Source organism: Alligator sinensis, unplaced genomic scaffold, assembly GCF_000455745.1.
Source record: "Alligator sinensis unplaced genomic scaffold, ASM45574v1 scaffold1643_1, whole genome shotgun sequence".
Lineage (NCBI taxonomy): Eukaryota > Metazoa > Chordata > Crocodylia > Alligatoridae > Alligator > Alligator sinensis.
In genome coordinates, this window is record NW_005842687.1 from 522,115 (window position 1) to 536,647 (window position 14,533).

General features: G+C 41.1%; 1 protein-coding gene across 1 annotated transcript in view; it reads left to right on the forward strand.

Moving 5' to 3' along the window:
- The window catches only part of UNC5D (unc-5 netrin receptor D), a 329,440-nt gene that overhangs the window by 74,282 nt on the left and 240,625 nt on the right, over nucleotides 1-14,533 (forward strand). Inside the window, exons 4-5 of the mRNA XM_014524862.1 lie at nucleotides 3,081-3,263; nucleotides 3,982-4,078. Coding sequence (XP_014380348.1) covers nucleotides 3,081-3,263; nucleotides 3,982-4,078 — 280 coding nt within the window. The remainder of the gene's footprint in view (nucleotides 1-3,080; nucleotides 3,264-3,981; nucleotides 4,079-14,533) is intronic.

The following is a 14,533-nucleotide window of genomic DNA, read 5'->3' on the forward strand; positions in this document are numbered from 1 at the left end:
CCAACCCCCCTCCCCTCCACTCCCCCAGCCACCACCATGGCTGCCCGCCTCAGCTCAGTATTTAAAAAAAAACAAAGCCCCTAATACAGTGCAGAAGAAATCCCATGGTCATGAAAATGGACATGGTTTCTTGTTGGGGAACTTTTAATTTGTCACCATATAAGGAAAAGTCTTAAATGTACATGCCAAGCTAGGTGAAAGCTGCAGATGCAGGGAGCAGTAATTCTCCATAGCAAGAACCTGAATGGGGTACTGGAAGTTTTTGAGCTTCTTAACTGTCTGAGACAGTGTTAGTGTTTGTATCAAGGCTAATCAGGGGCAGCAGGAACTGAGAAATATAAAAGGCCATCAGCTCTGCCAGCCTTGCTGTTCTAGAAGATCCATTGTAAAGAGCCTTGAGTAAGCAATGGCTTCAGTAAAGGTCAAAACAGGAGGGACAGCCATTAAAATAAAACAACAAAAAGTGTTCAAAGCACACAAACCCCACAGGAAGGCAAAACCTTCAAGGTGTGGAAGCCAAATTAAACAGAATGAGAATAAGGCAAAAAAAAAAAAAAGTCAAGTAGTTTCTTTTGGTCAGTAAACAAACCTGGAGAGAATAGCTTTCCAGTGAGTTGATGATGTTCTGGCAGTTCATTAATCCCAGTGAAATCTCTCCAAAGTCACTGATGTGTGGATTCCATTTTCAAATATCTCATTAGCTGCTCTATGGATTAAATGCTGATGTTCACTAGTGAAAACTCACAGCTACGGCTGATGGATGTGATTGGGCTGTAATGGATTTTAGCCTCTATTCTAATCTGGCAAAGAAGATGGTCTCAAGTAGCTTTCTGTCTCTCATTATGAAATGTTAAGAAACAAGGTCCTACCACAAGATCAAAGATGTTCTTGTTAAGCCAGCGGGGGCCTCATCTTTAGCGGTTCCTGGCACCCACAATTTCACTGTGTCCATAGGTCCTGTGGGAGCTCAGTGCACCTGAAAAATCAGGCCACTGTGTTGTCATTGTTTTCAGTTGATTTTAGATCAGCCCCCTGCCCACCAATGTCCTGTGAGGTCCTTTAGAAAAAGTTGTGACATCACATAATATAAAATTAATTAATGGAAAACGAGATGAAGAACACACAGATTAGCTTCCCAGCAGTATTTAGCCACTGTTAACATGTGTTTAATATGTTAAATGGACAAAGATAAGCCTCAGGGGGATGGTCAGATCTAGACAGTTTGGGTCTGCATGTGCAAGCTAGACACTCTTGCTTGCTTGCTTTGGCAGGTATTTGTGTTACACCCGCTGTGTAACCTTGAGAAGATTCCCCTCCTCGCCTTGCCCATCCTGTTATTTTTTATTGCAGGCCGTTTGATGCAGGACTGTCTTCCTTTTTTTTAAGAGCGTAGCAGAGTAGAACTGCCTGGCTGTGGGATACAAATTTGGGCTCTGGGGTATAGATTTCATAGAACAGGAACGGCAGTGAAGTTCTCTGCCATGGATAAAATAACATTTTACCTTCTTCTCTTACTAAAAGTTATTGCAAGCTATTACCATTTGCAGTAGCCTTCATGAAGAACAGAGAGAGAGGCTTGTGACACCTTTCCACTCTGCTGATGTCAAGGAATAGGAGGCAGACTCCACATACCCAGGAATAAAAGCCCCTCCTCTGCTCTCCCCTTCTCCCCTCACTCCTATCAACACACACACACACGCGCACACACGCGCGTGCACACACACGCACACACTTTGTAAACTTGCAGCATCTTGCTGTGAAAATGACCTTGCACTACTTAAAATTTCTTGGTCAGCAGCCAGTCACGGAGTCCCTTGTGTTAGCTGCACATAAAAATTAGGAGGTTTTGTTTCTGGAATAACAACAGGATCTCTCCAGCAAACCTTAAAAAATTCTGCATTGTGTTGGCAGAATGAAAATAATGCAAAGTTTCCAAACTGTTGTTCTATTTATTGTATGCTAGTTGGACCCAGGAGAGCATCTACTATCTCCTTCAGATGATTATGCAAATATGACTAAATATCTGAATACCTATTCCTACTTTTTATCCTCTGTAATCTAATGTCTCCCTTGATGCAATACTGTTTCAAATTATCTTCAGTGAGTAATGACTTGCATTTAGCATTTTATACCAAACTGTCATATAGATCATTTTCTGTAATACTTTACATAAATTAGGAATCTTCCCCCATGGCATGTATGCCACTACCAGTGGGTTTCTCCAAGATTAAAAGTGCAAACAACACAATCCTGGTGTAATTTGGAAACAAACAAACAAATAAAACAACAAACCTTGTAGCCATGTATTACATGTTGGTTACAGTAAATTACAGTGCTATTAGTTGAGGTCATTCAGGGAGGTGTTTGGCTTTCCCTGAGCATAATTACTTTGCTCAGTGTAAAATGCTAGCTCATAGTCATTACCTTTTTAATGGCTGTTCAGTGGCCTATGTAGAATAGTTGATGGGCCTCTGTCTGGAAACAAGCAGACGGGTGTCTTCATCGCAAAACTACAGACGTTAGCATTACCTTTCTGTTGGCAGACCCAGCAGATAGGTAAAAGACTCAATGAATAGGTCATATTGAAAAAGCTCCCACTTTATTCCCTCAAGTGTCCTCTACAGATCAAGGAGTTATACTGGTGGAGTACAATTTAGGGTGAGCTTATTTTGCTGCTCTCCCTCTTTGCAGGTCTAAGTCCTAAACCTGCAAATAATCTCTCGTAGTAAGAGGAATAGTATGCAGTGTGGAAAAGGACATTTGGCTGAGGTGATCTAGTTGGGGGTGGTCCTGCTTGGAGTAGGGGGTTGGACTAGATGTGACCTCCTGAGGTCCTATCAACCCTCATTTTCTATAATCAGAATTTTTGTCCCTGTGTGAATAAAGGGAATTTTGCTGTTGAGAGCTGTCTGTCACCTTCCAGTACTGCTCTTGGAGTGAATTTTATGGTTCCCTTTCACAGAAGAGGAGCAAGAGTAAAATTATAATTAAATAGGAAAAACGATAAAAGGAAACATATATTCAGTTTCCAGTCTGAGTGCCTGTAATGTGTTTGAAATAGAAGATGTTTTCTTTTTAAGATGCACGTTAGGTTGAGTGTTTTTGAGTACATCATTTACACGTGCTGTAGCAGTGTGGGAGGAGGAAATATGAATAATGAACGTCTTGAAAGGAGACCTATTGCATATGTTTATAACTCTATTAATGAAGCTTTAACACAGAATCAGTCACCAAACCTGACACCATACTGTAGCATGATTCAGGTGAAGGAAACACAGTCTTTTTCAGCATAACCTATTGAATACAAGCACTGCTTTCCAGGGGTGGATGCAGGATTTGGCAAAGGTGGGTGTGGGAGCAGCCACCTGCACTACAGGGGTAGCTGCACCCCTGCTCCCAACCTCTCCCTGCCCCACAGTAGTACAGGCAGACTGCACTGCAGGTCCCCAAATTCCCACTTACCTTCTGTACTCAAAGGTCTGACCCTCCCTTCCTAATTTCCTGCTTCTCCACCTACTGCTGTTGCTTTCCCCACTCTCCTGGGGGTGGGGGAAGCTTCAAAGCTGCTCTTGCCTGCTCCAGGTAGGATGGGCAGCAGCTGGGCAGGAGCAGCAATGGGTGGTGGGTTCCCCCAGCCTGCCCAGGTCCCCAGGAAAGGGAGGTATTGGGAGAGGAGGAGGCATGCCTTTGAGTACCGAGGGTAAGGGGGTCTTCTTACTTGATTTAGGGACTCTAAGAAAGTCCCCAGGGGCTCCCTTCATGTGGTCCAGCTCAAAATAGGGACAGTGGGAGCGGGGGTGCAGCTGTTTCACTGCATCCCCTCTGGATGTGCCCCTGCTACTTTCCTTTCTTTTTTCCCTTTAACCAGATTTCTTACAGTTCTGCAAAACCCTTCCCTACTTGTATTAAAAAAAAAAAAAGAAAAGTTGTGTGGTTTGTTGTATTATTTTTATTTTTTTTCTTGTCTGTTTTTACGTCCAGCCCCCAGCTACAGAACATGAAACCGATTCTTTAACATACCTAGAGGCAGGACATATTGCAATAGCAGAAAATTTTCTTGCAAGGAAGTATTATTCAGGTAAGAAATACATTCCCAAGAGAACAAGTAAAACCTCTTTAATCTAGAACTGCTCTGGAAAAAAACTGCTTAAGTAAACTTCAGGATTGAGTCACCCCACAGCAGACCTAATGACGGCCTTTGATTAAGTGGTACTTAGAGAAGCTTTGTTGTTGAACTACAATGTATTTCACCTTGTGTGTGTGATGGACAAGATAACTTCATAGGTTTCTTCTGTGTTGTTTCCTCACTTTACAATTCCTTCCTTCATTTTCTGTATTTCAGTAGGTTTCATTTCATTTCACAGCTGATCAAAGCACGTGCATTTGGTTAATTGTGTACTTCACGGTGATGTTGATGATCATGTATTTATTTTCAATCCCGATTGCATTTTGAAGTAAGTACCCTCCCTAACAGTTAGTTACAGGTGTCACATAAATTCATCATCCTTGAATAAATAAATTATTCATCTGATGATGCATTTAGTAGATAGATATGAAAAATAGAGCCTTAAGAATTAGTACATAATTTCCTGCTTAAGTAGGAGGTAGTGTTTGCAGAATCAGCAAGGGAAAAGTTGGAAGGCTTTTCTTTTGAGGTTGGCAATAACTGACAGGGTAGCGTCTGTACCTCTGGTCAAAAAATGTTGGACACTGTTACTGAAAAATGTTGATTGGCTCCATAAGCAAGAATATTTGGTATGTATATCCTGACCTGATTTTGAAATTTGCTTTGCACCTCTGTTTTCTGAGGAACAAGTCATTACAAATTCATTTTCGATTAAACCTTTTATCTTCTGGCTTGAAGTAAAAAGTATTCAATACAAGTATTCATACAAGTCACTGCCTTTAATAAGTAAAATATATTTATTGATAGATTGGCATCTCAGAAAATGGCCATATGCTAAAATAATCTGTATGTTCATATCTTTAAAGATTTGTATTTGTAAAATATTTCAGGGTGTACAACATTCAAGCCAATATAACTATGTCATTGTGTTCTGGTTTACGGTATGCTCTGCTGGTTTTAGGGTAAGCAGAAAATATTTTTATTGCTAGCCTCTGTTAGCGTTAGGCTTGTCACTTTTCTTTGTTGGTGACAAAAAAGTAAAGAATGTGAAAGTGCAAGACACAATTGGGACTAGCAGCTGGCATGTCAGGTGAATTTAACTTTTGTTTGCTTTAGTACACATGAACTCATGGACAGTATTTTCAGACTAATATGCTCCACAATGTGGCTTTTATCTGAAATTAAAACAAGGCCCACCAACCAAGACTGCCCCAATAACTGAACTCAGGTAATTAAAAACATACGCCAAAAAATAAATAACTATGCTTGTGTCCTCTGCATTCTACTGTGCAGGCAAAGTTAATAAAATCTGGAGTTCCCTAGATACATTAGGAAACAAGGACAAAAGCTTATTTTTGCACCATAACTCTAAAGAGGCCTCTGGGCATGGGCCAAGTTTCAGATGCCTGCCAAGTGCTTGAAGTTCATTAAAAGAAATTCAGGGCATTTAAGAGCAAGTACACCGTTAGTTTGCAAATTTGCTTTTTGCCATTCGTACTTGCTCACCAGAGTAGGTAGGCATGCACCTACTTTGCCTATCCTGAAAACCAGTCCAAACGGTAGGTTCAATCCAGTTCCAAGATATAACCTCAAATACATCATTCATAATTTATCGAGTCTCCAAGGTCTGAAGATGCATAAAGTCATATTTTAAATTGCTATTTAATCTCCTAATTCTTCTAATACCTATTGTTATGGCAAAAGTGTAACTAAATGTCAGTGCTACCCTAGAAGAAGAAAATATATAGTAGACTGATAATATTCTGAAATGGAGAAAATAAGCAAAATTTTAGAATATGATGCATTCAGAAAAATCTTTTATTACCTATAAAACATAAAAAGTCCTAGTTCTCTGTGTCTTCTACTATATTATTCCCATGAATATGGGACTGCTGATAAATATTAGGAGTGGAGCAGATTTTTTGTCTGAAAACACTTTTAATGACAGATCAATGCTTTTCATTCCTTAGAAATTATAAAGACTTTGGTGATTTTATATGAGCCTGGATAAACTGCTGAGTGATGGCAAGCCTTCAAGGTACAAAGTAGAAAGGGTTTTTTATATATGAGAAAATGGTAATTTTCTTCAGATATAAACAAAGCAAAATTTAAATAAGTTCACAGTAAGTGTTACACATCCAAGGGTTGCAGTTGATACTATGGAGAGCTGATTTGTTTCTTTCCTGCTTTCTTTCAGAAGTAATATCAGTATAATTAAGCCAATGCTAAACAGAAAATAATTTTATATATACAACAGATAGGGTCCCAGAATGAAATTTGCCAGTCTTAATTCTTGAATTTAGCTTTTTTTTTTTTTAGGGTCATAGTATATGTTCATTTACAAAATATCACATGTGTACCTTTTAATGAATACTTCAGAAATGCAAGGAAGAGTATGTCAAGCAGATACCATATCCTTGCCCTGGAGAGCTTGGCAATACATTGGTCTGACTATAGTCTACACACACAAAAAAATGCTAATGCTGTGCTATAGCCCACTGAGAGGATACAACCTTTGTGGACATTGAAATCTGAATGGCAGGCAAAGTGATAGAAACAATGACCTAGGTATCAGGGCTGTGGGAAGCTTCGGTCCCTGATTTGATTTGGTGGAGATTTGGCCCGATTCGTTGGCCGAATCTCTGAATCCGAATTGAATCAGGAGACCCTTTAATCTCTCCAAATTGAATCGGAACCCTCCAAATCGATTTGGAGAGATTTGGAAAGATTCAGCGATTTGGACACAGACACAGCTTTAAATGTTTTTTTCTATATACCTCGCGGTAGCAGGTGGCTCGGGAATGCTGCGATGCTGGGGCGCGCGGAGCATCCCACAGAAGCGCAAGGGGCTCCCCAATGTGCTTGGCAACAGGCCCAGAAGTGGACCAGAAACACTTCCAGTCCACTTTCAGGTCCACCGGGGAGCTCCGCATCCCCCCCAGCTTGGCAGCTGTTGCCTCCTTGGTCTGGGGGGGGCACCCAGGGTCCCCCTGTGACTGATCACAAAGCCAAGGGGGCATGGGGGCCCCCCTGGCATGCTCCCCACTTCTGGGTTCACCACCAAGCATGCAGGGGGGCCCCCGTGCTCCTGTGGGATGCTCCATCTGTCCCACCATCACAGCCTTCACGAGCCACATCTGATACCTCGAGGCATGTCGAAAAAACATTTAAAGCTGTGTCTATAGCTGAATCACTAATTCTCTGAATCAGTATCGAATCTTCAGATTTGGATTTGGCCGAAATTGAATTGAGGACAGTGATCCGAATTGGCGAATTGAATCACTGTCCCCAATTCGGGCCAAATCCAAGTCGAATACAGCCCATTTCGCACACCCCTACTTAGGTATACAGTAAGTAGTAAGCAGAATATCATCACAAAAAATAGGATGTGATATTTTGTAAATGAACATATACTATGACCCTAAAAAAAAAAAAAAAAGCTAAATTCAAGAATTTAAGCATCTTCTTAGGTAGGCTTTTAGTGGATTCCTAAAAGCAAACAGCCATGCTTGGCAAATACTAGATGGGAAAGCTATAAACCATATAAGACTGGTATGAGGTGGCACAAACTTTGAAGTTGGAGGGAACTAGTTAATGCATTGATAGCGAGGAAATTGGGTTTTGAAAGAGATAAGGGGAGACGTTGCCTAGAACTAACTTTTGTATGTGTAAATTTGGAACAAGTGAATTTATTTTTAGAAGGAAAAGCCGTATCAAACGCTGAAAAACTCTAATATTTTAGAACAACCAATCATAAGCCATTTGGAAACCATTTAAAGTTCTACATGCAAGCTCAAATGGTTGAACTCAAATAGTTGAATAAAAACTTTAATAGAAAATATCTGTATTGTTGAGTTGTGAAAAGGGAAGCTCTATTTAAGTACATTGATTAAGACCAATACAACATTGTGTTGTATAAGATATAAGGGACAGTGTTTAAAAATTGCATTAGGTTTGAATGAGTGGTCATAATCTTACTTAATAGCTAAGAACCATTCCGGGAGGAATCTTCTCAACAGTGAGACTTGCTTTTAGATTTGCTTTCTTGAAAAAGAAACGTGGCTGGTCTGTGGTTTGTTCTGTGGAATCCAGTAGGGCCTGAACTCATTCCATAAGCTTTAAACTTTCATATGTATTATATAAAAATATGCTTTTGTTTGGTTGGTCTTTTCTGTTGTTGTTTGGGTCAGTTAGTAGCCATGTAAAGAGCTATCTTACTTTCCACTTGAAATCTCTGATGTTTGCATATTACCAGCTGGTAGGACAAAAGATGCTGAATAGCAAAAAAAAAGGATGCTTCTGGTGAGATGTTGCAATGAAAACCTTTTAAACTATTCCACTGTTGGATTGCAAGGCCAGTATTTCCTAGGTGGCATATTGTTATACTTTTTAAAAGAAGAAAACAAATGTAGAGTCCTGTTTTACTTAAGTGAGGAGAGGGAGGATTGTGCCACAGATAACGTTTTGTTGTTGTTTAAATCAGGTTTTCTAGAGTGGCTTAGGTCACTCTTTTTAGGTTTGGCTATTATTTTTAAGTAGAACTGATGTGGAGAAGAGCTTCTGCCTGCACAATTGATTTTAGTTTCTCCAGCAAATCTATTTGAAAATAGTTAGTGTACAGAAAAGCAATAGCAGATGGAATGACTCCAACAGTACACAATGCTGCACTTTCTTAGCTTGAAGAAAGGGTTCAAAATGGAGCATTAAAAGTATGTATGTTGAAGTCTCCCCTTGCTAAAAATTCTTTTTGCTTTATCATGCTATTATCTTTTTCTGTATTTATATCTTGCTGTATCTGCCCATGTCAAGGATGCTGTAAGATTTGAACAGTGGGGGGAAAAAAAACAGCTGTTCTTTCAAAGAAAAACTTCAGGGACATACAGAAATATTTTATATTTCAACTTGTCCATAGCACAAACTATGAAAAGAAACCAAGATTTTTCTCAGCAAGGAAATATGCAGTGCGAAATAGAGCACTATGTCCCAGAATTTTAAAGGTATTTGGGAGCCCAAATATTTTGTATCTAAAGACCTTTAAGAATTTGGGCTTATTTGTTTAAGCGTATGGTCTCCAAGCATACGGACCAAGTATGGAGCTCATGTGGTGCAAATAAATTAGAGATGTAGGAAACATAGCATGGAGAAGTTAAACTGATGAAAGCTTCATTTATTTAGTCACAACCCACCCCCCAAACCATTTTCCATAAACTCTGTTTCATGTTTCAGCACTGGAGGTCAGTCATTTTATGGGCCAAGGACATGTTCCTGCAAGGTGTTACACTCTGGCTTTGATCCAATGCTTAAGCATGGTCTTAACATTTAAAATGCAAATATTCCCATGTGCTTAAAGTTAAGCATATACTTGACATGATTTGCTTACGTGCAGTCCCGGTATATGTGCAGATGCTACATTTCAGGGTTAAGTTGATTGCAATGCCTACTCGTGCAAGTGTCCAGAGGGTTTTGTGGCAAACGTCGATCCTTCTGGATCATGGTGTATGCATGATTGCCACCCAGACCTTCAATGCATATGCTTGGGCAGGAATTTTTGGAGGAGTGGAGGCTGCCCAGACCATCCATCCTTCCTTTAGGCCACTGACACAGAATCCAAAGACCAGACTGAGTCCAGATGTTTGGGGTCTCTATGACCATAGTTGTATATGTGTCTGGGAATTGAATCCAGGTCTTCTGTATGGTAGGCAAGAATGCTACCACTGAACCACAGGGGACTCCCCAGACGGTTTAATTCAGCCAAAAAAAAATGGTGCACCCAATCTAAGTTAGTGTACCATAGGAAGTACGCCAATTTAGATTAAGAAAGGGCTAACTGGATCTAGAAACAGATTAACCTGATCTAGTGAATGCTTGCATAGATTCAAAGCACAGCCATTTGCCTCAGCCCAGGGGCTGTGCTATTACTTTTCCCCCAACCCTACCTTGCTGTTTTTAGCACCCTGAACTTTTCCTCACCATGGACCTCCCTGGACTCATCAAACCTTACTTGGTATTGCCAGCCCATCCCCTCACTCTGAGTTACTTACCTCTGGCTACCTGCACTGCTTCCAGCAGCAGTGAACAGTGGCAAGTGTTTCTGGTGTAGATTTAGGAGGCTTAAAGTAAGCCACTTAAACCTAGATTGGGTGCAGCAAATGCTTGTTTGTACCCACAGTGATCAGTACTTTGTAGGACTGACCCCAGAATTCTGAAGTCCGTAGGAGTTATTCTGTCATCTCTCTGACTTTACAATTAATGTTTTGACCTACAGGACCTACATGGTGCTACATGGTGTTGTTAAGACAGACAAGGTTCTTTGGGTAAATGTAATATCTTTTATTAGACCAACTAACTAATTGGGAGTAATGTTTCAGGTACAAACACCCTTCTTCAAGCATAGGGAGAGTCTACTGGTGATGTGTGTTCTCCATGGTAGAACAGAAGCCAAAATGAAAATGCATGGCAGTGAAGATAAGAGGGAATGAGAAACAATAGGTGTGAGACAGGTAGGTGGGCGGAAAAGGGAGGGTGCAATTTGTGGGGATTTTCATTTTGTACTGCAGCAATTCTTCACATGGTATCTGGGTAGGTCTTTCAAAAGTGCAATCTATTTCTTGGAAGGAGTGTCCTTGTTGTGTGAAAGCCCTTTGGAGATTTGTGAGGTGGTGATCCATGGGAGTTCTCCCAGTGAAAATTCAGTGGTATTGGAGGGCTAGGCTGTATACTGCAGCTTTCTTGGTGTGTTTAGGGTGATTGCTGGTTCTGTGTAGGTATGTATGTTGGTACATGAGTTTCCTCTATATGGTGGTTTGTATTTTACCGTTCTGGATATTGATCATAGTGTCTAAAAAGGAAATGTTGGTGCTGGAGTATTGAAGAGAGAGTCTGGCGGAGGGGTGATGGTTATTGAATTTGAGATGGAAATCAGTCAGAGACTGCAAGTTTTCGGTCCAATGGATGAAGATGTCATTTATATATCTTAGGTACAGCAGGGGTCTGGCGCAGTTCTTGAGGAATTCTTCTTCCACATGGGCCATAAAAGGTTGGCATATTGGGTATAAGTATATAACTGAGGAAATATCAGGTTTCATCGAATCCTTCGTAAAACCTCTTGTCACCCAGACTGAGTTTCGTCCAAGACACCACAAACTTTGTACAAAAACTTAAAAACAGACCACCTTCTCAGCAATACCTTCCTAGCCACCATGGATGTTACCAGCCTATATACCAACATCCCATCCCAGGACGGCATCCAAGCCTCCCTTACATACATACAAGAGCAAGATTACAACTTAGAGTACAGACCTAAAGATATTACTGAACTTATATACTCCATCCTCGCATGCAAAATATATACTGTAATTCCCAAGAATCCCCATCGTGTACCAGCTATATAGAGAAAAATATGTTTCTGGCCATTTGAGAAAATTAATGCCTACTTTGGGGTCTGGCTTTTAGAGATTTTGAGCACCCATTGACTTGAAATGGGGCTCAGCAGCTGTGATAAATTCGATAACAGAGGCTAACAAAATAAGCTTGATAAATATCCTTAAGAAACAGTTTTTGAGCATGGACCTAGCGAAGGTGTCAGGGAGTGTCAGAGTACAAGAGAAGCAAGTTCTTCCAAGATCCCCTGTTGTCAGAGTATACTTTCTCTTTAATATATACATATATATATATATATATATAGCTTTTTATCTCCCATCTATTATTCCTGGCTCATTGCCTGTGCTTAGCATCCACATCGGTATGTTCAAAAACAATCTCAGGATATTATTATGGCAGCCTCTGAACCCTCATGTTTGCTTACAAATCTCACTGCCTCAAGGGAAGCAGTAGCTTTTGGAGGCTATACCTATTCCTGGCAGCAGTTTTACAGATCTTCAGAGTATTTCATTCCAGTCTCATCATGGGGTGCCAGAAGTATTTATGATGCCTAAAAATGCCTTTACGTGTCTCGTTTTGTACTAATGAATATTAATAGAGGCAGCCACTCTCTTTCTTCTTCTGCACTGCCTCTTTTTCTGTGTCCCCCACTCTTTAATGGCTCCCAACTGTTGTTCTGGGAACAGGATGGGTTTATTACCCATCATAGCATTGCCAGAAGGTGATTTTTCATAGCTAGAGTATTGCTTCCATAAAATGTGACTTTTAAGAAACAAGCTGGGGCAGGACTATCTGACTTGTCCTAGGAATGTCCATGTTCAGCCTTTTCTATTTAAATAGCTACATGGGGAGTGATAAAAGTTATTACTTTTCTAAAAATACTGTTAAAAGTACTGAACCTGTGATTGCTGATGGGGGAAGGGGCAGAGAGTTGAGTGAAAAACAAATGGGTAGGTCACAATGTGGCAAAGTGGAAGGCAAAGGAAGGAGGGTCTATGGAACAGCAGGAGAGGAGGGATGGTTCTAGGGAGCATCAGGAGAGGAGGTTTGGAGGGAGGGGAGGAATGTCTTGACTTATTTGGGGGAAAAATTAAATTCGCAGCTGAATTGTGGCGTGCAGATGCTGAGCTGATACTGGTGAATCAAGTGTATGTGCGGCATTTCCCCAGAGGTCTCTTTTGCTGCAGAACAGGAAGCAATGCATACCATGCCAGTGCAAGAAATACTTAAAAGATTCATCAGAGAGTTAATGGCAGCTTTTGTTCCCTTTTATTTTGTATAAATTAACATCAAGACTTAATATTAAAATAGTGCCCACAAGCCTCCTCTGATGTGATGTTATCTTTGTGTTAGATTCTGTACAAATAGCTAGTAAAAAATTCCTTGCCACAAATAGGTTGTATTATCTCCATTTTTAACTTGGGCACAGAAAGCGGAAATGTCTTGCCCTAAGTCACAGGGGAAGTCTGCAACAGAGTTTTAAAATGAACCTGAATCTTTTGGACTCCCTACAATATTATTCTGCTCACAATTATTGAAAAAAATCAGAAATAATGTATTGAAACTTTTGTTTTCTGTGACCCAAATGTTTTTTGGAGTTATCAAGTCTACTATTTTTCTGACTTGGGGAAAGAAAAAGAAATCCTAGGTCCACGCAGATCAGTTTACACCAAAGGCTCAGACAGAAGTGACAAATTTCACCCTATCTGGCCCCTGAAAGTACTTGACAGCCATGACCAAACCCCAAGTGCATGGCTGCAGAGTGTTTTAAAAAGGCCTGATCCCATGACAGTCTGAACACTCATCACATGAGGGTTCAGATGAAGATGCTCCAAAACCAGAGCGCCTTCATTAACATCTGTCAGCGAGCACTGGGAGCAGGGCTGAGCTGATGCAGTTCAGCCTTGCTCCCTATGCTGTCTTCAGAATGGGAGGAGGGAAGGGAGCAGAGGGAGTTTGGTTTAGGGTTTTTTCCAATCCACCTGCCCCACCCTCCAGCACCAGTTGAAAAAGCCCGAGATTGAACACCCTCCACTTTGTTCCCCCCACAATCCGAAGATAGAGCCAGGGCTGGGAGGGGAGAGGAGCAGGGCTAGCTGGGAAGCTTCAGACTTGCAGCTTCTCCAAATGGCAGCTGAATCCCGCAACCCCTGGGATCCAGCAACAAATATCTGTTGGGTCCGGGGCAATTGCTATAACTCATTGCTTCCTGCAAAGTGCTATGAGTTGCAATGGAGAGCTACACTTCTGCTTTTGCCTCAAATAGCTGATGGGAGAGCAAGAGCCAAAGGGAAGTGTGCTTGCCTTATTGCTCATTAATGGATAGGGGGAAGTCATGCATGAGAATTAAGAAGTTTAGCATATTTGTTAAGACAGCTATTGAGCTGGAGTAATTATAGCAAGAAATAATGGAAGAAGAACCCTTTTATTGCCTTTCTGCCGTCTCGAGCCCGGACTCAAAATGTAACGTTGTGTGTCTAGACAGACAGCAAAAAAACCATTTGTGGTAAATTTCAAGTTTTAGAAGCTTGTTGTCATTCTGAATTGGAAGAAAACTGAGATTTGAAACTTATCTTGGTGAAAATGAGAGCCGCTACTGCCATGGACTAGCCCAGGGAGAGTCAACCTTTTTGGCAAGCATGCCACAAATTATTCACCCATCATGCCTAAGTGCCACTCTGATCTCCTTCTCTTGCTGAATCTTTTGCTGTACTTCTCTGCTCCTTGCCCTGAGCTCCCTGCCTGATTTCCTGCTCTGCTTTCTGTCCTGTCTGCTGCCACGCTGCAAGCTGCCTTCCCTGATCTGCCGCATGCCCCACACACAGCCTGCCTGTGCTACTCATGGCATGTGTGCTGCAGGTTTGCCTCCCCTGGTTTAGCCAGTAGCCTAATGATCAATTTGCTGAGATGAGAGAGACAGACTAGTGGTCCAGAGTTGCCAGTAGCCTAGTGGTGAGTGCACTCTGCTGGGATGTGGGAGGCTTCAGTTCTAATTTCTGCTCTGATTAATTTGGAGTAGACGCTCTT